The sequence below is a fragment of the Sceloporus undulatus genome, chromosome 1 (genome assembly GCF_019175285.1).
Source record: "Sceloporus undulatus isolate JIND9_A2432 ecotype Alabama chromosome 1, SceUnd_v1.1, whole genome shotgun sequence".
In the NCBI taxonomy this organism is placed as follows: domain Eukaryota; kingdom Metazoa; phylum Chordata; class Lepidosauria; order Squamata; family Phrynosomatidae; genus Sceloporus; species Sceloporus undulatus.
Window position 1 is genome coordinate 67,654,538 of NC_056522.1, and position 22,883 is coordinate 67,677,420.

The following is a 22,883-nucleotide window of genomic DNA, read 5'->3' on the forward strand; positions in this document are numbered from 1 at the left end:
TGCTTATAGCCTTCCCATAGGCATATAGTGACCACTGTGTGAACTGAATGCTGGCTTCAGTAGACCTTTGGTCAAATATAATACAGTGCACCCTCCCCTTACACGGGGATCCATTCCAGATTCCTCCGCATAAGGGGAATTCGAAGTAATGGGGCTCGCGCCCGCGGTGCATATCAGCGCAATCGTGCACCCGCACCATGAGCGCAGGCCCCTTCTTCCGAGGTGTGCAACAGGCTCTTCCAGTGCGGCTTTCAGCATATGCTGAAAGATGCGTATGGTGCACCCATGTAAAATGCAGGTGCGCTGGTAATCTAAGTCAACACGCCAGGAATTGATGACAGAAAGACAATTGTTTACAATAACCAGAAGTAAATTCTCAATGTTTATTTTTCATTTAGTCTATATTTTATTTCGAAACTAACTGTAGGAGACAGATTTTCAATTTCTTCACATTGATATGAAGTGTGTAGTGTAGTGTATTAATGTGAGTAATAATTTTGATAGATCACTGCCACACAGGAAGTTACCTTTACAGAGTCAGCTGGTCCATCTAGTTCAGTATTTTCTTTATGCACTGGGAATGTGTCTCTCAGGTTTAAATTAGTCTTTCTTTGGTCTACCTGGAGATGACAGGGATAGTGTTTGGGCCTTCCTGCACATGAAATATGTGCTTTGCTGCTGAACTATGGCCATTCTGCTGTTCAGTGCCAAAGTATTAGGAGGGGAAAGGTACAGTATTCCCATTATCGTTCTGCTCCTCTCTTTATTGAGGCTTGTGCATAAAGTGCAGTTTGTATTGTAAAACTAAGAATAAGAACCTTGGAAAATCTTTGGATAATTCTAGTTTGCAGAGATGCCATAAGACACCTAAAAGTCTTAGCTTACTACTTCAACTATGATTCCATGGCCCGCTTGGCATATGGCTTAAGCCACATGAAATATATAATTACAATAACGATATTGTGTCTGCTTCTGAATAAGATTTATTTTCATTAAGTTTTAGTCTATGATAATCTAATTTACTTTTCAAATGTTTATTCCTCTTCCCTCTTATTTTTTTTAGGAGGGCTTTGATGATTCTTTCATAGAAGAGGCAATTGTAGCACGACTTAAAGATGATAATTTAGAGGTGGTTATGTCATCTCTTGGTACATTGGAGGTATGTCTTCACCTAGAGGATCAAAAAGTTGTTGGTATTTACAACTAGTCAGGAATGCCTGGTTTAGACAAAAAAACTAGATATTGTATCTCTGGACAACAATTCATTATTAGGTCTCTCCATTGTAAAACAATGAATAGAATACAAAAGCAGATTTGATCTCTGTTTTTCTAATTATTCCAATTCCTAGGCCAGGGTTTGTACACCATAGGCTTCATGCTCCTTCACAACTACTGTTTTTGTGTTCCAAAAAGACCCCTTCATACTCCCAAAGCCTCTGGAACCCCCCAATTTTTTTTTAATTCAGAAGCAGAAAAAGTGATAAAACGGTAATTCAGTTTGCTGTTTAGATTTTCCCATCCAGTCCAAAGTCCTGGAAGTACAAAGTAGAAGTAGATTTCCTGTCAATTCTAGTTTGCCCCTTTGGCTAAAAAATGTGGCAGCTCACTACAGATTTGAAAACTAAACCTCTTTCCTCTACCTCCTATAAGATGGACTCAGTAGGCCTTACATTTGAGCAGACTGATGTATTGGATTGTGCTTTAAGTTAATATTGCCCTGGAGGCTATTCAGATATCTGATGCAATCCAGCACAAGTTATGTATGTATGTATGTATGTATTTGTTTATTTATTTTTGTCTGAGGGAGAAAATCTTAGTCCAGGAGGCCAAATCTTTTTTCTTCTCCCTCCCCCTTTTCTTAGGATGGACTATGAGGTGACTAGTTCCTCTCAGTAAATTTCATCTCAATGAGTCATTTTTTCTAAGGGAAATGAGTTCTCAAAACAATTATCAAGGGGGTTATTTGAATGATGAAAATAATCCAGGATGAATCTGGGTTAAATTTCCATTGTTCACATCTACTTGATGTGAGGGGAGGGAGTGACAAAAACCTCACTTAACCCGAGATAATTGATACCAAGTGTTTTCCCAATTTTTTTCAAAAAGATTGCCATCATCGGTAGTATGAATAACTGAGGCAAATAGAATTAAACTCTGGGTTTAAATTCTCCATGCTCTGTTGTGTCTTTACCCTCTAGTGAGGGGAGAGGAGGACTCTCCCTGTCTCGTTCCCACTCCCACCGTCTCTTGGCAGCTGGAGGCTCCAGGGAGAAATGGGAGATGTTGTCACCGCCGTCTCAACTCATCTGGCTGCAGACAGTTTCTCACGGGTTGCCAGCACTCTTGCATGAGAAATGCCGGGCTGATGAGCATGTGTGAGCAACAGAACACAGATGTACAGAGATGTGGTTCTGAGATTGTTCACATCATGCCATACTAAAAAAACATCATCTGAATGACCCCTAGGTGTGGAGCGTGGCTTCAGAAATGAAGTTTCAGGACATCCATTACTTTATGGCAGAGACCTCTTCACTAGTTTGATCACTGCCATTGAGAAGTGTAGGAACTGTGTGAATGTGTTAGAATATAAATATATCTGTACTTTTTAAATGGGTAATTTATATTATGATTTTTGATATGGTTTACTAAAAAAATCCAGTAGTTGTTATAGTGATATCAAACCTATTGATAGTTTGGTAATACAGCATAATTCTTGGAACTAACTGATTAGAATTCAGTTATAACATTAAATTTAAAATAATAATTAAGGTTTATAGATATTCTAAACCAAAAAAGGGTTTTGGCATTTTTGGAGTTTGAATTTGGGTCTCACATTAGCAGAACCTTGCCACCAAAATAGAAGAATGGACATATCCTTGAGACCCAATTACCATGTGAACAGAATAATTCAGATTCCTCTTGGTTTTACTATTAAAAAACAAATAGCATTTTCTAGAATATGAAATGCATCTTCTTGAGAAGAATACATATTTCCATAGAATTTTGAACTGGACTTTACAGTGATATACGTTATAAAAGCATTTTTAAAATTTTTGTTTTGCTTTATTCTAGACTTTCTTGCTTACTACAAAGACATTTGATGAACAAATTGGCTACAGCTTATTGTGTCTCTTTGAAAGAGCTGACCTCTTGAAGGATGAAAAATGGTAAATGATCATTTCCCCATTTTAATAAGGTTTAATTTTTTCTTCCCATGTAAATCACTTTGTATGCTTAATGCAGAACCTTTGTACAGAATCTTTCAGTTGCTTTAAAATTACCAGACACATGAGAAATTAAGCAGAACTTATGCAGTCTCATACAGTGTTTTCAGTCTACTTCATCAAATGCATCTGATGGAGTAAGCTGAGTCTACAAAAACTTATTTCTCTATCAGAAAGATGTAATTATAATGATAAAATAAAATAACTTGACTGACCTTGGATAATTGGCCTGATTCAGATCAGTAAAATGTCTTAGAGCAGGCTTGCATGTACATTTGGAAGTAGCAACAGCAAGTACCTCTCTATACTGCCTATCAGTGCACTTAAGCACTCTCTTAAGCAGTTTACAAATTGTAAGCTAATTGCCCCCAACAATCTGGGTCCTCATTTTAGCGACCTTGGAAGGATGCAAGCCTGAGTCGAGCTTGAGCCCTTTCGCTGATATTGAACTTGCAAACTTATGGTTTGTGAGTGAGTGGCTGCAGTACAGGCATTTAACCACTGCGCCACCAGGGCTTTTTTGGATATTTGTCTTAATGAATATAATTTAATATGCCTCTGTCATATTAAATTATACCCATCAAAACAAAGGAGAATCTTGATGCAAAACCTGTTTATGGAGATGTAAATCAAAAATATCCATTCTTCTCCTCTTCCTTATGTGTGCTAGGTGCAAGATCTTGGAGACTGCAATCCACCTATTAATCAATGAAGGAATGGTTGGAAAGAATAAAGAACTCTTAAACCAATTAGTTCTGCAGTTGCTACCATTTATAGTAATAACAAGCAATGATGCAAAATCTGCTGAATGCAAATTAGCACTGTCCATATCAAAGTCTGGTCTTTGCTATCTACATCCTTTGTTGAAAGGATGGCCAGAAAGTAAGTCACAGTAATATACAGTACTAAAGATTAAAAAGGTAAAGGTAGTGTCTTGACATGAATGTCTAGTTGTAATCAACTGTAGGGGTGGTGCTCATCTCAGTTACTAAGCCAAAGAGCCAGCATTGTCCAAAGACAAATCCAGTGGTCATGCGGCTAACATGGCTGCACCAAACACTGTTACCTTCCCATCCAAGTGATACCAATTTATCTACTTGCATCTGCATGCTTTTGAACTGCTAGGTTGGCAGAAGCTGGGACTAGTGACAGGAGCACACCTCTTGGTGTGGCACTTGAGGCTCAAACTGCCAACTTTCCGATCTTCTGATCATCAGAATTGGTGTCTTAACCACTGAGCCACCACATCCCACTAAAGCTTACTTACCCTAAAAAGAGAAGTAGTAATAGTGTTGCATTTGTCATGTTGTTTGTTTGTTTGTTTATCTTTTATTTAAAACACCCATAGAAGTATGATTTGGGGAAAAAAGCCAATTTTGATGTGAGTATTAATTTATAACATGAAAATGGCAAGTAAATTGACATAAATAGACGTTTAGGGTGTAGCGAGACAAAATCCACTGTAGAATTATTGTATCCAGTAACAATGGACCTGCTCACTCTCATTTCACTTATGGTTGCACAAATTAAAATCTGAAGCTTCCGTTGCGAGTATTCAGATACCAGAGACATCATGTTTAATCCTGTGCAAAGTAATTCCTATTAATGGCACTTGCTCCTTCAGAAAATAACTGCAGTTATTTGCTTTTCTTAGGTTTATAGTGTTACAGCAGGGGTAGGCAACCTGCGGCCTGTGGGCCGGATGCGGCCCGGCAAGGCCTTGGGACCGGCCCCAGCCTGTTCCTGCCGCCGGAGCCTTTGGCCTCTCACATGAGGGCGTGGGGCCTTTGGCCTATCAGGAGGAGGTGGGCAAGGGGGGGCAAGTGGGGCAATTGTCTATAGAAGCCTCCGAAACATGCATTTATATTAACATTTTTTTAAATCAGCAAATTTTTAGTGTGTCCTCCATTTTTTATATAAAAAGTGTCCTCCACTTGAAATTTTTGTCCTACATTTGTCCCAGTTTATTTATTGTTTAATTTTTTTTATTATTATTATTTATTTTTTTGCTTCGGTCCCCCAGTTATCTGAGGGACAGCAACCCGGCCCCCGGCTCAAAAAGGTTGCCTACCCCTGTGTTACAGTGTCAAATTTTGATGCTGAAAGGTAACAGAAGGCGAGATTAAATTCTGTGCAAGATTAAAGGCAGGACTGAATTTATTTTTAGACTGATGTTTACAGAATTGTAAACATGGTTGCCCAATGAAAACAGAAATACAGTCTTTATTGAAATGGTTACACAGAAGAATGGTAAATCAAGTACAAACAGCATGATGTTGGCACAGTTGTGGAAGCATGGTCCTGTTTTCAGGAAAAAAAATGAAGCAGCAGTTAACTAAACATTGGAAGATTTAAGATTATATACAAGCAGGGGAAGATGCATTATTTGTTGCTGGATATTGGGAAAGGGAATTAGTAAGGTAACAGAATGTTGATTTTAAAGTGTATGTGTTGGAAAGTAACTGTAGAATTGTAAAAAGATACCTCCTTACTTCCCCCCCCCCCCCACCGACACACACATATACACACACAAAGATTTTTTGCCACTTTTGTTACAAGATAGAACTTGATGGGGGAACTTCTGCTTCACGGAGTCAAGACTAAACAATACTGGGTTACACAGGTTTGATGTGGTATAAGGCAGCTTCCTATGGTACGGTTTCAGAATGCTAGCTCTGAATACATTTTGTAGCAATATAATCGGGTGGGGTTGGGACACATCCCAGCATTCTATGTCTCCAAAAAGCAACAGATTCTTGTTCAACATTTGCATGTTTCTAGTAAATAAATAATATTTTGGTTTTAAATTTACATTTTCTGAATTTTTGCACACCTAGACATTCCCCATTTCACTTACAAACAGGGAAAAAATCAACTCTTTTAAAATCTCAGATATCAGGGAGCGCACCATTCTCTGAGCTGTTGGACTACTGTCCAACAGCTCTTACCATGCAAAAAGCTTTTCCTAATGATTAGTTGGCATCTCATTTTCTGTAATTTGAACCCATTGGCTTGAGTCCTATCTCTGGAGCAGCAGAAAGCAAGCTTGCACTATCTTCCATATGACAAGAATTCTAAGGTTCAAAGGTGGCTCTTATGTATGACTCTTCCCACCTAAGTATACACAATTTCTGCAGTTGTTTATCATAGGACTTGGTTTCCAGACCCTTCACCATCTTTGTTGCGTTCTGGACATAGGGAAAGATATTATCTAAATTAAATATATGAAGGCATTGGAATAATTTTATATAGCAAAATAGACTCCCATTTTTATTACCCATAATGTTTTCTGCTGTGTCTGACATAGTTATTTTCTTGTTTCTTTCTGAAATAGTTTTTCAAAAAGTGGTTAAATCAGCCAAGTTTGAAGATTTGATATATGCATCTAATGGAAAACTGATCAAGCTCTTGTCAGAGAACCTAATTTCAAAAGATCCATCTTTTGTGTCACAAATGGTACATGTCCCAATTTACAGTATGTTTTTTTTAAAAAAGAAGACTGTTCTTTAAATTGGTTTAGTTAGGATTGTCTATATGCAAACCATATGTTTACAGTGATATCGCCTATTCTCTTCATAGTTTGTTTAATATTGTTGCATCTTTATATTTATGTACAGTGGGACCCCGGGTTACGAATGTAATTCGTTCCGCGGCGCTGTTCGTAACCCGAAAAATTTCGCTAGCTGAAAAAGCCATAGCCGCTAGAGCTGAAAGCCACGATTCCGTGTGAAAAAGCGCCGAAAAGCACCAAAAATTTTTTCGTAAGCCGAAAAAAAAAAACGTAACCCGAAACAGTTTTTTCCTATTTATTTTTTTCGTATCCCGGAAATTTCGTAACGCGGTGATTTCGTATCCCGGGGTACCACTGTACTTTATTTGTACTCGCAGGATAGAAAGTTGATATTTTCACATTCTCACATATTGGGAGACTGGTTATTGCTTTTAAAACATGTTGCTACCCTTTGAGAATGTCATTTTTGAGGAGAAATGTTTGAATGACATCTTGCACCTAGAGATTCCTCTTAAGCAGAATGAACATAGCTTGCATTTCCACAGCTGACTACAAAAGTTCACTAATCTCCTGGTGTTTTGGACTGTGACTGTCATAGTTCACTACCATAGGCCATGTTGGGAGTTATAGTCCACAACATCGGGGGGACACCTGGTTGCTTACCTCTGAGTGTAGAGAGCACTAAGTTAAATGGACCAATGGATTGGACTCTATGTAGCTTCATACGTTTGTTTTATTTCTTAAAGCCAAATTTGGTATGTCTGAAAAAATATATGAGAAAAACAGAACAGCAAAGAATTCACTAAAGCTCATGTTCAAGCACCTTGCAAAATAATTTCTTTCACCAAAATGTAGAAGAAAATCAAATTGTCTTATGTGTTGTGATTCACTTCCAAGGTGCAAGGTCTCATTGGCATTGCTGAGAAAGAGTCTCGTAATGTGAAGCAGAAGATAACAGCGCATGTAATCAGCGCTGTTGTTGTCCAGTCGTGTTCCGATAGTTCACAAATGGAAGAGCGCTATTCATCACTGGCTTTGATGGTCTTTGAACTCTTGAATAGAAAAATGCAAACATTTGAAGACAAGGTAAGGATTTTGATTTGGAAAACCATGATGGAAGAAACAGGATGAAGCACAGAAAGAGAAGGGACACTTAGTTCTATGTTACATACAGTGGTACCTCGGGATACGAAATACCCAGGTTACGAAATTTTCGGGATACAAAAAAATCCCATAGGGAATTATTGTTCCGGGTTACGAATGTTTTTTCGGGTTACGAAAAAACTTTTGGTGCTTTTCGGCGCTATTTTACACGGAATCGCGGCTTTTCCCCATTAGCGCCTATGGCAATTCGGCTTACGAAGGCTTTTCGGGTTACGAAAGCGGCCGCGGAATGAATTATTTTCGTAACCCGAGGCACCACTGTATTTATCAACAGTTCTAAAAAAAAAAAGGTACTGACAACTATATTCAGGCTTATATTTACAGCTGATGCTAAAGTCAGAAACTTGCTCTTCTTTACTGCACACTGTACTTCATAGGGTGCAGTTCTCTGGCGTGAGCCTCTATTTGATTGTATATTTGTAGCATTTTTAAACAAAAACCTCACAGAGTAGTTTACTGTTGTCAGAAGTAACTCATATTCTGCTTTAAGGAATTACAATATATAGGGTTTAGGAAGAATACTGCAGAGTTGGGAATTTTGGACAGTGAGAAGGGAGATCTGTGTATTTCCAGGGTATTTGCAGAGATACATGTTGAAGTTGTAAGTCAGAGGCCAGCTAAGATGAATACAGTGGTACCTCGGGATACGAAATACCCAGGTTACGAAATTTCCGGGATACGAAAAAATCCCATAGGAAATAATTGTTCCGGGTTACGAATGTTTTTTCGGGTTACGAAAAAATTTTGGTGCTTTTTTCGGCTTTTTCGCACGGAATCGCGGCTTTTCCCCATTAGCGCCTATGGCATTTCGGCTTACGAAGGCTTTTCGGGTTACGAAAGCGGCCGCGGAACGAATTAATTTCGTAACCCGAGGAAGCACTGTACCTAAAAGGCATATCTTGAGAGATAGTCTTTAGTAGAAAGGGCAAGAATGAGGAGCTGAAGAAGATGGCAAGGAGCAAACTTGGTGAGCTGTTCACAGTTTGCACTTTATATAAGTCAGGAAAAACAACAGTCTGTCATAGCAGAGGTGAAGAAAATAAGGCAAAGAGTGAACAAAACTATATAGATCCTAGGAACTGTATGTTTTTTCTCACTGAAGCAGTAGCTCAAGGAGTGGCACCTCGATCCTGTCCTCTTTCACAAAGCATTATCTTCCCTAAACATGCAATATTACATTCTTTTAGTAGTTAAAAATTACATAAAATAACCACAGCTTTTAGTGACTTATGTTGTTTAAATTTGTATAGTATACATTGCTTTTTTAAAAAAGTAAATGGAGGCAGAGGAAAAATCGCTGCAGTATATAAACAGATGTATTTTATTTTTTTAGAATTTTCTGTGGGAATATTCCTCATCTGACAGTGAGCTGTTCTTAGAGGTATTAAAAGCATGTATACAAAAGCTAAATGCTGAAGAGTCTGCTGATTTAGAAAATTTTGTCTTGCTCATTGTGTTGCTGAGAAACTTCATCCAAGGCCTGGTCCCTCCAGATTCCTTTTTGAAAGGTAAGTTCTCAGTTGCAGGAGAAACTGCTTTTAAAAAATGGTTCTTGCCATTGTTTTGCTCGCTGTGGTGCTCTGCATTTGTTTTCTAACGATGCTACTATTGTTTTAATTTTTTTATTTTCCATATTCTTGCACATTTCCATATCTATTTTCCTTATTCACCAATATAAATGTAATTGTACACCAACACTTATCCTGTCACATCTTATATAATTTTGTATAATTCCATAAAACCCTTAAATATTAATAAGTCTTGCTTTCCCACTATATTCTTTCCAGCCCTTCCTAAGCCACAATTTTTTCATTACATCCTACAGTTGTAATATATTTTATTATATATATCCCTAAATATCTTTCCACTTTTTAATATTATTTATCCACATTTTGTCATCTGTATCTTTTTCTTTATATGTTGTATATTTTTACAGAGTAAATATCAAACCATGTACGTTAAGATCAACTATCACATTATTTCTCACATTATTCTTCCATGCCTAAAACTGCTACTTTCCCTCATTTCTCTTTCAAAAGAATTGTCACTTACTTCTAATGGTCCACAAAATTGTTCAGCTCTTTACTATGGATTCCAATGTTGTCAGTTATGGAAATGGACGATATTCTTAGATTGTGACCTACAGGAAGTCTTTTTATCAAAGATACGTATAATTCAGCTGCTGATTTCTGCTTCTGTATATTTATTCATACAGATGAGATGTGGTGGAATCCTGAAACATTAAATAAAAAGAACAAAAACTATTTGTATCTGCTCTTGGGGCTTTTTAACACTCTGGTTCACGGAGCGAGTGAGGGAATCCATGCTGATCATTTTCGTACAATGATGAAACTTCTGTTTGAGGTACACTTTTTAGCTATAATCTTAAATGACAACATTGATGGTGATTATTATTCTGACCAAGAAACTTTTGAAATACCAAACTATCTACATTTTTAAAAGTTTTTTTTTTATTTTAAATACTTACATTGCGGTGGGCAAAATGCAGTCAACCATTCCCTCCACCCTTGACCCATAGCTTTACTGTTATGGTTGATTCCTCCTCCCTTTCCACCTCCTCCCCATTAAAGAAAACAATTTCTTCTCAAAAAGGCAATTTATATAGAGAATGCAGGAGAACATCACCATGTTTTTGACTCCCAATCTCCTTTAGGCAAGGGGATGTTTTTCGTAATAAGAAATAACTTCCAATGTAGAGCCCTCTCCCTGCAACATTTGTTGGGGGCTTCGGAAAAGTAGTGAAATCTCCCCAGTTGCCATCCTCCGAAGCAGCGCTATTGTTTTTAAGTTATTTGATGCAAGAGACTGGCAAGAGTTTTTTTTCCAGGGACAGCACCATATTTGTGCCCATTGACTACAGCTATTTATTTCCTGGAAAGTCACCACAAACTGGAATCAGTGTATGGATGACCACTTTGAGTAGCTCTTGAACACACAGAGATCTTTTAAAGTGTGAGTGTGGATGTTTAAAAGGTACGGGAAGCTGCTAGCAGCATCAGAGAGCAGGGACAGTCCTTCAGTCTTTATAGTAGGTGTGTTTGGCCCTTAAACCTTTGAAGAAGTTGCTCACCCCTGATCTGTGTGTTACATTTGTTTTTCATTTCTTTCATCCCAAGACATCGAAGTGGTGTACTTGGTCCTCCTCCCCATGTATTCTTCACAACAGCTATGTAAGGTAATTAGGCTGAGAGATGGTGACTGGCCCAGTTACTCACTCACCCATTGAGGTTCATGCACAGTTAGAGATTTGGACTTCAGTGTCCTAGTCTATTTTAACCATTACATTGAGTACCTAATGAATTAAATGTAGTAGTTTGCCTTTTCAAAGGGAGAGAAGAACAAAAGCTAACGCACACTCTGTATTCATAAAAGTGTCCCCTGCTTTTTTTTTTTAATTTGAAGGTTCATTTGAAAAGACCAGAGGATCAGTTCCGATTTTTCTCAGTTTTGTGGACTTACAGTTACAACATCTCCAATCAGCTGAACTTTGCAGTAGATGCTGTGCTACAGACTCGTGCTTTGTATATAGGTTGTGCAATGCTTGCATCCCAAACCATGCAGACAAAAAGGAAACTGGCATCAACAATGTCTCCAGGTATTTTTCAGGTTTGATTCTAACATTTGCTGTCAGTAGCCTTGTAGGTTTTTTGAGAGGAGGCAGGGAGAAAATATTTATTTGTTTTATATATTTCTAACATACCCTTTAGGGAATCAGCCCCCACAAGACCACTTCTATGTGCATGAAAAGTCTCCTGTGACTTAAAATCAGTGCTTAATATTCGTAATATATTCCCCTAGTTTTCCACCAGCTGGTTAAACAATGGCAGAATCTACAGACTCAATCAATTTTTGGGGAAAAAAAGTTTAGTAAGACCATAAAATTCAAATGCCAAGAACTCTCTGCTATGAATTTATTGTAATCAAGTTGCATTCCCCCTGGTTAGGCAGGTAGTTTAGAAGTTAGTACAGACAAACAATGGATATGTAGATGGCGTACATGAGAAGAGAAGAGCAGACAGTAGACAGTCATGGGCATTTATTCATTTATTCGGAAAATTGCTGAATTTCAAATCTGGAATAAAGGCATCATTCCAGGTATATGCCCCATTAGCTAAAACAAGGGTGAACAGAATGTAGCCCTGCAGTTCTTGTTGAACTTCAGCTTTCATTATCCCTCTCCACTGGCTATGTCAGCCAATTTTAGTGGGAGTCCAGCCCTATCTGGAGGGCCACAAGATGCCTATCACTATACTAAAGCATTAGTATATCTTGATTTCAGTACAAGCTTGTAAAATGTGGGTTAGACAAGGTAACTGTTACATGGATTTGTAATTGGTTGACTGGCTGAACCCAAAGGGTGCTCAACAATGGCTAATTTTCTTCCTGGAGAGAAGTGACCAGTGGGGTCCTACAGGGCTCTGTCCTGGGCCCAGTGCTATTCAACATCTTTATCAGTGACTTGGAGGACCAAATCTGGGGCATACTTATCAAATTTGCAGATGACACCAAACTAGGAGGAGTAGCTAATACCCCAGAGGACAGGATCAAAATTCAAAATGACTTGAATAAACTAGAAAGCTGGGCCAAAGCTAACAAAATGAATTTCAACACAGAGAAATGTAAGGTACTGCACTGAGGGCAGAAAAATGAAATGCACAGATATAGGATGGGTGACACCTGGCTGAACGAGACTACATGTGAAAGGGATCTAGGAGTCCAAGTAGACCACAAGTTGAACATGAGTCAACAGTGTGATGCGGCAGCTCAAAAGGCCAATGCGATTTTAGCCTGCATCAATAGAAGTATAGTGTCTAGATAAAGAGAAGTAATAGTGCTACTGTATTCTGCTTTGGTCAGGCCCCACCTGGAATATTGTGTCCAGTTCTGGGCACCACAATTCAAAAAGGACATTGAGAAACTGGAGCGTGTCCAGAGGAGGGTGACTAAAATGGTGAAAGGTCTGGAAACCATGTCCTATGAGGAACGACTCAGGGAACTGGGGATGTTTAGCCTGGAGAAGAGAAGGTTAAGAGGTGATATGATAGCCCTGTTTAAATATTTGAAGAGATGTCATATTGAGGAGGGAGCAAGCTTGTTTTCGGCTGCTCCAGAGAACAGGACCCAGAACAATGGATGCAAGCTACAGGAAAAGAGATTCCACCTCAATGTTAGAAGGAACTTCCTGAGTAAGGACTGTTTGACAGTGGAACAAACTCCCTCAGAGTGTGGTGGAGTCTCCTTCCTTAGAGGTCTTTAAACTGAGGCTTAATGTCCATCTGTCTGGGATGCTTTGATTGAGAGTTCTTGCATGGCAGAATGGGATTGGACTGGATAGCCCTTGTGGTCTCTTCCAACTCTACAATTCTATGACTCAATAGAAAAAGACAATAATGCTAGGAAAGGTAGAAGGCAGGAGAAGGAGAGGAAGACCACACGCTAGATGGCTAGACTCAGGCAGATCTCAGGTCTTAACTTACAGGACCTAAGTAGAGCAATGGAGGACAGGGGGTCTTGGAGGGATTCCATCCACAGGGTTCCCATGAGTCAATGGCAGTTAATAGCATCAACAGACTACCCTGAACACACTTAAATTCAGAAGCTTAACAGGGATTCCACCTCAACGTTTGAAGGAACTTTCTGTCAGTAAGGGCTGTTCAACAGTGGAACACACTCCCTTGGAGTGTAATGGAATCTCCCTCCTTGGAGGTCCTTAAACAGAGGCTGGATGGCCACCTGTTGGGGATGCTTTGATTGAGATTTTCTGCATGGCAGGGGGTTGGACTGGATGGCCCTTGTGGTCTCTTCCAACTCTATGATTCTATGATTTTTTTATTTATATTCCTCTCTTTCTCAGTAATATCACGATCTCATAAATATAGGAGATGTCTTTTTCTGAAATACAGCACTTAGTTATTTCAAAGCTAACCTGATGGGATTCTAATTGCTGTAAAAAGTGCTTTTACTTTGAAAGGCATCCACAATTTAAGGCAACAGTTAATAACTGCATTGAAAACAACTGTTTCTTATTACTTGTTACTTTCCAGTAATTGTATCTTTGCTGATTAATTTGGGAAGTCCTGTGAGTGAAGTGCGGAGAGCTGCTGTTAACTGCCTTAATTCCCTGAGTGGAATAAAAGAGTCTGCATATCATCCTATACTTCTAGATTTAGTACAGAAAGCTGAGGAGATAACATCTGACCAAACATATGTAATCCAGGTAACCTGGGGGGGGGGGGATATTGTTGGTGCGTACTTTGAATATGGGATTCTCTGTACTTGTTGCCTTCCAGTGGTTCTTTTTGTCTTGTAGGAGACAGGTTCTCTGGAGAAAGTTTCAAGCAGTGGTAGTGAACAATATAGTGCACTGGGTTATATGTCTGACTTTCTCTCATTTTACTGGGGCAAATTTGACCTATGATGAGGTTTGAGTTAGGCAGGAAATCTTGTCTTTTCCTTTCTTTTTAACCTGAAGATCAGGTTGCCATTTGGGAAACCTCCAGGAAACTTGTGAGAAAGGTGGCAAGACATAAGTTTATCATCACTGCTTCAGGTTAAGGCTTTTTTCTATCTGCCGGACAAACTGAGAAAGAAGTTTCCTGTTGACACTGAAATTTGCTGCGTTTTCTCACGGCATGGGTCAAATGTCCAAATGAATGCTGGTGCCACTTTCACACCTTCCTATCTCTTGTGCAGCTGCAGTATTTCTGTAGATGTTGCAGCCACACAAGTCTTTCCCACCCAATGTGAGAAAAAAAATGTGGCAGCAGTGTTAAACCAAGACTGGCGCTCTTGGACTGTGGGATGTTTGTGGCAGTACAAATGGCCTTAGCATATTTACACAGTTGTAAAATACAGAAATGTTATTTCAACACAGACATTTATCTCTTCAGTAGTGGAAAAGATTCCTCCATTAGCTGAAAGCTCTTTTATTTCATCCCCCATTGCAAAGCAATTCTGTTTTTATTTTTATATCCTGATGGCAGTTAAATTTTAGGAACTTTATTCTACAATAAAAAATAAAATGTTTGTGTGTATTATAAATGAATAAATAAATAATTCATTGTTTCTTGATGTTTTCCACCCTTTTTTTATAAACTAGAGTCTTGGTAAATTGTTTGAGGAGCTACATACTCAAACAAAACAAAAGCCACAACAGCAGAAGTTGTCAGAAGCGCTAGGAGCACTGCTTGAATGTGCCCAAAGCAGCAAGTGCCCATCATATGTTGCACAAAACCTGATGAAACTTCTTCAGGCAGTCAATGGCAAGGTGTGTGAAATATATTATCCCAAGTTTTGAAAACTGACTCATTCAGGCATTTTCTTTTCAGCATGATGACTTACATGCCCCTGAACTTATTTATACTGTACTGTAGCAACATTTTTATGCGACACATTACATTTTATATATAGGTCACCTTTCTGAAGGTTTGTTAAACAATAGTTGATCTTGAATATCTCTATTTTCAGGTAGTGCTTTCTCATCTGTTGCCTGTCATGGATAGATTACTGGAGAGAGTTCTTACAAAACCAGAGGAGATGTTAAAAAATGAAGCTCTTCTTTTGCATCTCATCCTTGGAAAATACAATGAGCATTCAGCAGGACTTCTTTGCACAAACCAACAGAGTCTAGATTTGTTCATCAAAGCTTTACACACCTCACAGGAACTCTACAAAGGACTCTGCACTTTCCAAATGAGAACTCTTGGACAGGTAAGATTGTGAGAACTAGGGGTGGGGACTAGAGTGCTCAGTACTGTAATGCTTCACAATGGGTATTAGTGTGCAGAACCATTAAAATGGAAAGGTTTATCTCCAATTTGTCCACAAAATGTCTCCAAAGCCACTTTCAGAAAACTGTCCCTAATCATTTTTTTACCCTGCAGCTAACTCTGGTCAAGTCTTGAGAGCAGCAGTATTTCTCAGTGGCATTCTTTAGTGGAAACATCAAGCAGGTGGTGGGGGAACAGGATCCTTGTTGTCTCCAGTCTTGGGACTGGAGTTAGCAATAACTTTACCTATGCAGAGAGAGAGAGAGAGAGAGAGAGAGTATCGGTATGGAAAGAAAATGACACCAGGAGTGTGTATGTGGTTAGATGACATATGAATGGTGTGGTTATACTCCTGGAAAACACAGGTTAACAGCTTGCTGTACACCTGGATTCAGTTCCATGCTTCGAAGCTGAGGTTTTATTGGTGACCAGGGGTTAATTTGAACAGTTAAGGTATGTGAGCCAGGTAAATCCTTTTCTAGAAATGCTGGTCAGGCCATAGTGATACATGCCTTAGTTATATCCCATTTGAATTATTGTAATGCACTCTATGACGCTTCCTTTGAAGAATGTTTGGAAATTTCAGTTGATCCAAAAAGTTACAGGGAGATTGCTAACTGGAGCTGGGTACAGGGAGGACACAATTCCCTTGTTGCATCAGATCCATTAGCCGTCAGTCTGTTTCTGGGCACAATTCTAAGTGCTAGTTAATACCTATACAGCTCTAGATGGTTCAGGCCCAGGTTATATCTGAAGAACCGTACTCTCCCATCTGAGCCTGTCCATGTTTTGAGATTTTTGGGGGGGGGGGGGAGTTCTTTGTCACACTATCACAGAGATACATCTGAACAGTGGACCTTCTCAGTGGCTGCTCCCTAGCTCTGGCTCCCTTCCTAGAGAGAGTAGACTGGTGGCCCTTGCTATCCTTTCACAAGTAAGTGAAGATGTTCTTGTTTCTGCATGCCTTTTAAGGCTGATTGCTCAGGTAGAATGGGCCTTTCAGAATGTGCTGTGCCGGGTATATTTGTTGCTGAATAGTCATGTTTTTACCTATTTCCAGTCTTTTGACAATTTAATTATATATTTAACATTTGTAAGATGTGACCTTTTGTGCTGTAACTGTTTTAATAGTAATAATAATATAGCACTATTTACAATAATCTTTTTATTATTAACTTTAGATTACAAAGTCATTCTTTGCTGCACTGCCAGATGGAAAGGTTCAACAAAAGATTTTGGGAGTCCTGTTTGATTTACTTCTGAATTGTAAAAATCCACACTGTGCACAGATGATCAGCAGTGTTTTTAAAGGGGTAAAATGGTCTTAATCTCTTTGGTTTATGAGAATATCATTCTTCTCTAAGTGCAATAGGATTATACCCCCATGATGGGATGATTACATTTGCAGTTATTGCTGTCAGCATGTTTTTCCATAGAAATTAGTTAAAGTGTGTATTCAAAGTATGGAAGAATGAAAATGTAGAACAGGAATTGCAACAATATACAAGGCATTTGGTTGTATGTAAGGAGGGTTATACATTAATAAATAATATTGAGAGGAAGTTTTTTTCAAACAAGTCCAGATACTCACTTGCATAACATGATGTGTGAAAGCTGATTTTCGTATCCCATCCTTCCTCTGGCAGAGCCTGTTCCTCATGATTTGATGGAGCTGCTAAAATGGACTATAGTGTGAGGAGCTAAGGGGTGAGGAAAGGCTGCAGAAAACTGAACAGATACACTTCCTGCTTTCCACATAGAAATTATATTCGTCTAATTTTCCAAAATCTTCCCCTTCAGTCCCCACACACTTGGGGTTGATGGAGAAAGAAGATGGAAAAATCAACTTCAGCCCATTCCATTCCACCAACCCAGTTTTTCCTTTCAGATAAAGAAATGTAATTGTGTTTTCATATATCTTTGTGTATATAGTACAAATGATTCATTTAAGAGACATGTTAATTATAGCATGTTTATTCACTCTTCAAATAGAAAAAGTTCCCATGGTGGCTTAAAAATATTGAAGTAAAATAGTGCTGCCTTCAGGTTTATAATCTGCTAAAATATAATACAATAAGAAAGGAAATCTGGAAGAAAGGAGGGGAGCAAATTCTAACACTAGTTCAGAATCTCATCAGTTCACAAGGTTCAGCAGGTCATAGAGCTAGATCTTGGTGCAGTGGAAGGGTTGCTCCTACCTCCACCAGTGACACCTGTGATGGCCATTGGTACCAGAACATGATGGTAGGGTGGTACTTAGCTGGAGCTGGATCCGGGCACAGTGAAGCATATTTAACCTTTTGATGGCCTCATTAGCAGCTGTATATCTGTCCTCAACATGTATACAGACATGAAGTTGCCATATCAGTTGATGAAGGGATGACCATGATATGTTTTCCTACTGAGCCATTAATGCCCTGTGCAATACTCACCCATGTGTTCTGTGCATATTCCAGAACGTGGAATCTACTCATCTGGACAACAGCTTCTAGAATCCCCTGACCAATTAACATGATGGCTAGTGGATTTCAGGAGCTGTTGTAAAAAAAACAGGAGGGATGCAGTGGCTTAGTAGTTAAGATGCTAATTCTGACAGTTGGAAGATCGAAAGGTTGGCAGTTCGAGACCCAAGTGCTACATGATGGGCTGAGCTTCTGTCACTAATCCCAGCTTCTGCCAACCTAGAAGTTCGAAAGCATGCAAATACAAGTAGAAAAATAGGTACCACTTAAGTGGGAAGATAACAGCATTCAGTACAGTCATGACCACATGACCACCAGAGCAGTCCTCAGACAACGCTGGCTCTTCAGCTTAGTAATGGAGATGAGTGCTGCTCCTTACAGTTGCTTACAACTAGACATTCATGTCAAGGGACTACCTTTACCTTTAGTATAAAATAAGTTTTCCAGATTCTGGTGTATTTTGGTGATATGGCCTGTGGTTGACTTGTCCAGCATTCTTTTAGAATAAATGTTACATCCTTGTATATGCTTTAGATTTCAATTGATGCTGAGCAAGTTAGTGTGGAACTGGAACCTCTGCCGAAAGCTAAGAATATTATCACTGTTCAGCAAACAAGAAAGCAGAAGATGCAGCAGCAGAGGTAAAATGTTACATGTACAGTGTGTATAGATGGAAATTAATGTGACATTGGCTACATCCACACTGCAGAAATAATCTGGTTTGACACCGCTTTAAATGCCATGGCTTAAAGCTGTGGAATTCTGGGAACTGTAGTTTGTTATGGCCCCAGAGCCTCTGCTCCGCTGTGTGGCCACAACAAACTATAGGTTCCAGAATTCCACAGCATTGAGCCATGGCAGTTAAAGCGGTGTCAAACCAGATTATTTCTGTAGTGTGGATGCAGCCATGGACCCAGGGCTGATAGAGATGCTGAATTTATAATAGCCTGTTTGTAAAGATTCTTCAACTGTTGGATTCTTATTGTGCCACAGGATTAACTGTTGAGAGGACAACGAGGGCACTGCCCCATATAAGAATTCTGCCCTCTTGTAATCAATTTTTTCTTTAATCTCCAAATTGTTAGCATTGGAGTAATTTAAAATTTTAAGTTGAATATATAGAAATGCAGTTTAGGCAGCCAAAGAAAAGGGGTACATAATGTTAGCAAGGAATGCAAACACAGCAGGTATAAGAGTTCTAGGTGTGAACAGTTTCAGTGTCTCACTCTGTGTGATGTCCTGCCAGGACTGATTGAATTTTCCCCTGCATTTTCTTTCACATTGGTTCAGGCCATAGATTATTTTAGTGTAGAAAAGTTATTTGTATTAGTTGTGGGAGGAGCTGTAGGATTCCCCTGCATTATTTCCAGGTTTGGTTTGCCCTTTCCTAGCATGCTCTGTTGTAGCTGGAACCTTTTAGTTTGGGAGCAGTCTTTGCTGTGAGCAGGCAGAGAGCTGTCTTTTTGGTGGCAAACAGGCCTGGACAGCCGGAAAGGGCATTTCTTACATGTTAGCCATTTCAGTTACCAGGTTTTAGCCATTTTAGTTACCAGTTTAACCAAATTAGTTACCATCAGCAAGAAAATAGAGGAATTCAGGAGCTGAAAGACCCTGCACCAGCTCCATTGAGTGAGGAGAGCAAACCAACATCAGACCCAGAAAGATGACATACGGAAGATTGCTGAAACTGTAAAGTACAGGGGTACCCCGGGTTACGAATTTAATTCGTTCCGCCGCCGCTTTCGTAACCCGAAAGGCTTTCGCAAGCTGAAAACCCATAGGCGCTAATGGGGAAAAGCCGCGATTTGGTGCGAAAAAGTGCCGAAAAGCACCAAAATTTCTTTCGTAACCCGGAACAGTTTTTTTCAATTGATTTTTTTCGTAACCCGGAAATTTCGTAAGGCGGCGCATTCGTATCCCGGGGTACCACTGTATCTTTTATTTAGAACTGGGGAGGAGAAAACTCTTTATTTTTGTCCTTTAAATTAAATTTCCCCCCTTTTGAACTTTACATTCAGCTTCAGAGCCTTTTTGGGTAAAGAGTTTGATCTCACCAGGGTACCGGCGTTGCACACCCAAACCTGCCACCACCTTTAGTTGGGTGTGTCTTCACACTCTGCAATACTAAAAATTTGGGGACTAAAGGAAAAATTAATGAGGGAGGAAAAATTCTTTTAGGAGGCAAAGATCTCATCTGTAGTGACACTGCTGCTTATCCCAAAATAGTCACATCAAAGCAACTGACATTAATCCCATGAAAACATAACACACACAAAATAAAGTTTCTTGTGGGGTGGCATGGGAGAAGAGACAAAGCAATCTGGTCAGACATGGTAAAATAAATGTAGCCTTTTTTTTTGAAAGTATATACTTACAGAAAGTTACCATCCGTTCACAGTTCTTTAATTCTATAGGCATCTGACATGTCTGAAATTCATTGTATCAGTAGAGAAAATAATTGAACATGTTGGAAGTGTATGGGAGGGAATACTTTTCTCACATCTTGTTGCCATCTAATGGTCTTTTCTGTCCACTAGGGCAAATATTCTAAAGCTATTTGATGTAGTACACTGGCAGAGGTTTCCCCCACATATCAGGGACTGAAACTGAGTCTGCTCATTGGATGTAACAGTTTCTTTCTCTCCTGGAAACTTACTGTGGATAGGCAGCCAGTGTTTCATGGACTGCCACCATTCCACAGACCACCTCTTTGAGTAGCACTACAGCCTTTTATATAGAAGAAAGAATTAGCTGTCCTGTCCATTCTGCAGAACTTCTGACAAAAGTTTATGTAAGACATCAAACATGTCACCATGTTCAGTATACTGTTCCAGCCTACAGCTGATTTTATTGCATGGCTTTCAGGAATGGAATTTCCCATCTGTAAAGGCCTTTTAATTAATCAGTTCCTTTATGGCCATGAAGGTTAGAACCATGGCTGACATTCTGGAAAAATGCTGCTGATGGTCAAACAAACATTTTGTTGTTTTGTGCTTTCAAGTTGACTTAGAATGACCCTAATGGTTGCCTACCTACTGTCTGTGTTGTGCTGTGCCTTTTTTTCCCTGACTGATGACAACCCTGAGGCAAACCTATCATGGGGTTTTCTTGCCAAGATTTGTTCAGAGGAGATTTGCCATGGTCTTCCTCTGAGATTGAGAGAGAGCATGACTTGCCAAGTTCATCCACTGGGTTTTCGTGGCTCAGCAAAGCTATCTCCCAAAGTCTCACCCAATGCTGAAACCACTATATCATTCTGGCTATCATAGAACAGACATTGGTAGACTAGAAAGACTGGTGTGAGGCAGCTGCATAACTTAAGTTTTTCAAAGATTAACACTTAGGTGGTCTTTATTTGACTTTTTCCAATATCTAAATAATATATAGCCAGCAAAATGATCTAGGTTCCTTTTTTAATATGCGTGCCCATTTAATTTTTTAGACTAGTGTGATTGCTCACAGTCAGCTGTCAAGAAAGGCAAGAGGAGAGGTGGGATCTGGGCAGATACTTCCTCATAACATCCCAGCTTAATGGGATCAATTAATTACATTGCAAATGGGCTCTAGAGCATATGGGTGGTTTTTTCTTCAGACAATATGGTCTAACACCAGATTCTGACCATCTGGTGTTCATCATATAAAAGTTCTATTTTGCTATGTTAGTTCCATTTTGCTGATCCCTATTTTGTTTACATTGTGCTTTTCACAAAAACAGTTATTTTGAAAATTGTTGGAACAAGCATGTGTAAATAGTAAATTTCTTCTTACTCTCTGATTTTCTTCCTCCAGAAAAGCTCAGGATCAGGAATGCATACAGGAAGAAAGCAATGTGAACTGGCAGAGAGTCACTCTTATACTGGAATTACTACAACACAAGAAGAAGCTTAAGCAGCCACAGGCACTGATACCTACCCTTTTCAGCTTGCTTGCTAGGTAATAACACTGGATTTAGAGAGCAACTGTGAAAACACTTTTCTTACTGGACTATAATAGGGCTCAGTCCTGCCTTTATATGTAATAGCTTAATTGCTAGAGAACAAGAATGCCAGTATGTGGGGAATGGGTGTGTGTGGTCTTTTGCTTGTTGAGTAAGGTAATGAAGATAGACATTTTGTCAGAGTTGGCTGCCCTCCTAAAGGTGCAGATTTCTTGCCACTTGGTTCTCATTGCAGTTTATGTTCTCAAGTTTTATCGTGTGAACACCTAAATACAATGGAATGGGAGTCACATAACACATATGTTTATATTATTTTTTCTCTTGTCATTTTCTTCAGTAGTGTAGGGTAGAACTTAAAATATAGTGTATCCTTTTTATATCTCAGAAAGGTCAAAAATTGCATATATTTGCTTTTTCTTTGCAAATGGAAAGAAGAAGTTTAATAGCTGAAGAGAGTGTGGGCTGAGGAACAGTTCAAGGTGGGAGCAGGATATTGTCTTGCTACTGTTATTGGAAGACTACTTTCCTCTTTTACCTGTGGTACAGATAAAGTCTTTATTTGTATGATAAATGTTGTCCATGTACATACCAGCTATGGTCAAGTCACATCCTTACTTAAAAAGCATAACACAAACTGACAACTGTTGTATCCTAACAAATAGGTATTTTAATTCTGATCTCTTGTGGTATGAACAGTATCTTCCAGTAGAGAGGTATGGAGTAAAAGAATGATTTTCCTGTTGGCAAACTTGTGTTAAATTTTTGGAAATGAACCCTGGACAAGGTGGACGGGAG

At 39.1% G+C, this 22,883-nt stretch overlaps 1 protein-coding gene across 1 annotated transcript in view; it reads left to right on the plus strand.

The window, feature by feature from the left end:
* The window catches only part of HEATR1 (HEAT repeat containing 1), a 54,390-nt gene that overhangs the window by 13,513 nt on the left and 17,994 nt on the right, over positions 1-22,883 (plus strand). The window contains exons 13-26 of the mRNA XM_042456633.1: positions 1,064-1,159; positions 3,073-3,167; positions 3,895-4,106; positions 6,559-6,680; positions 7,633-7,821; positions 9,233-9,407; positions 10,115-10,263; positions 11,323-11,515; positions 13,965-14,137; positions 15,020-15,187; positions 15,388-15,630; positions 16,871-17,002; positions 18,686-18,792; positions 21,941-22,084. Of these exons, the coding sequence (XP_042312567.1) occupies positions 1,064-1,159; positions 3,073-3,167; positions 3,895-4,106; positions 6,559-6,680; positions 7,633-7,821; positions 9,233-9,407; positions 10,115-10,263; positions 11,323-11,515; positions 13,965-14,137; positions 15,020-15,187; positions 15,388-15,630; positions 16,871-17,002; positions 18,686-18,792; positions 21,941-22,084 (2,198 nt within the window). The remainder of the gene's footprint in view (positions 1-1,063; positions 1,160-3,072; positions 3,168-3,894; positions 4,107-6,558; positions 6,681-7,632; positions 7,822-9,232; positions 9,408-10,114; positions 10,264-11,322; positions 11,516-13,964; positions 14,138-15,019; positions 15,188-15,387; positions 15,631-16,870; positions 17,003-18,685; positions 18,793-21,940; positions 22,085-22,883) is intronic.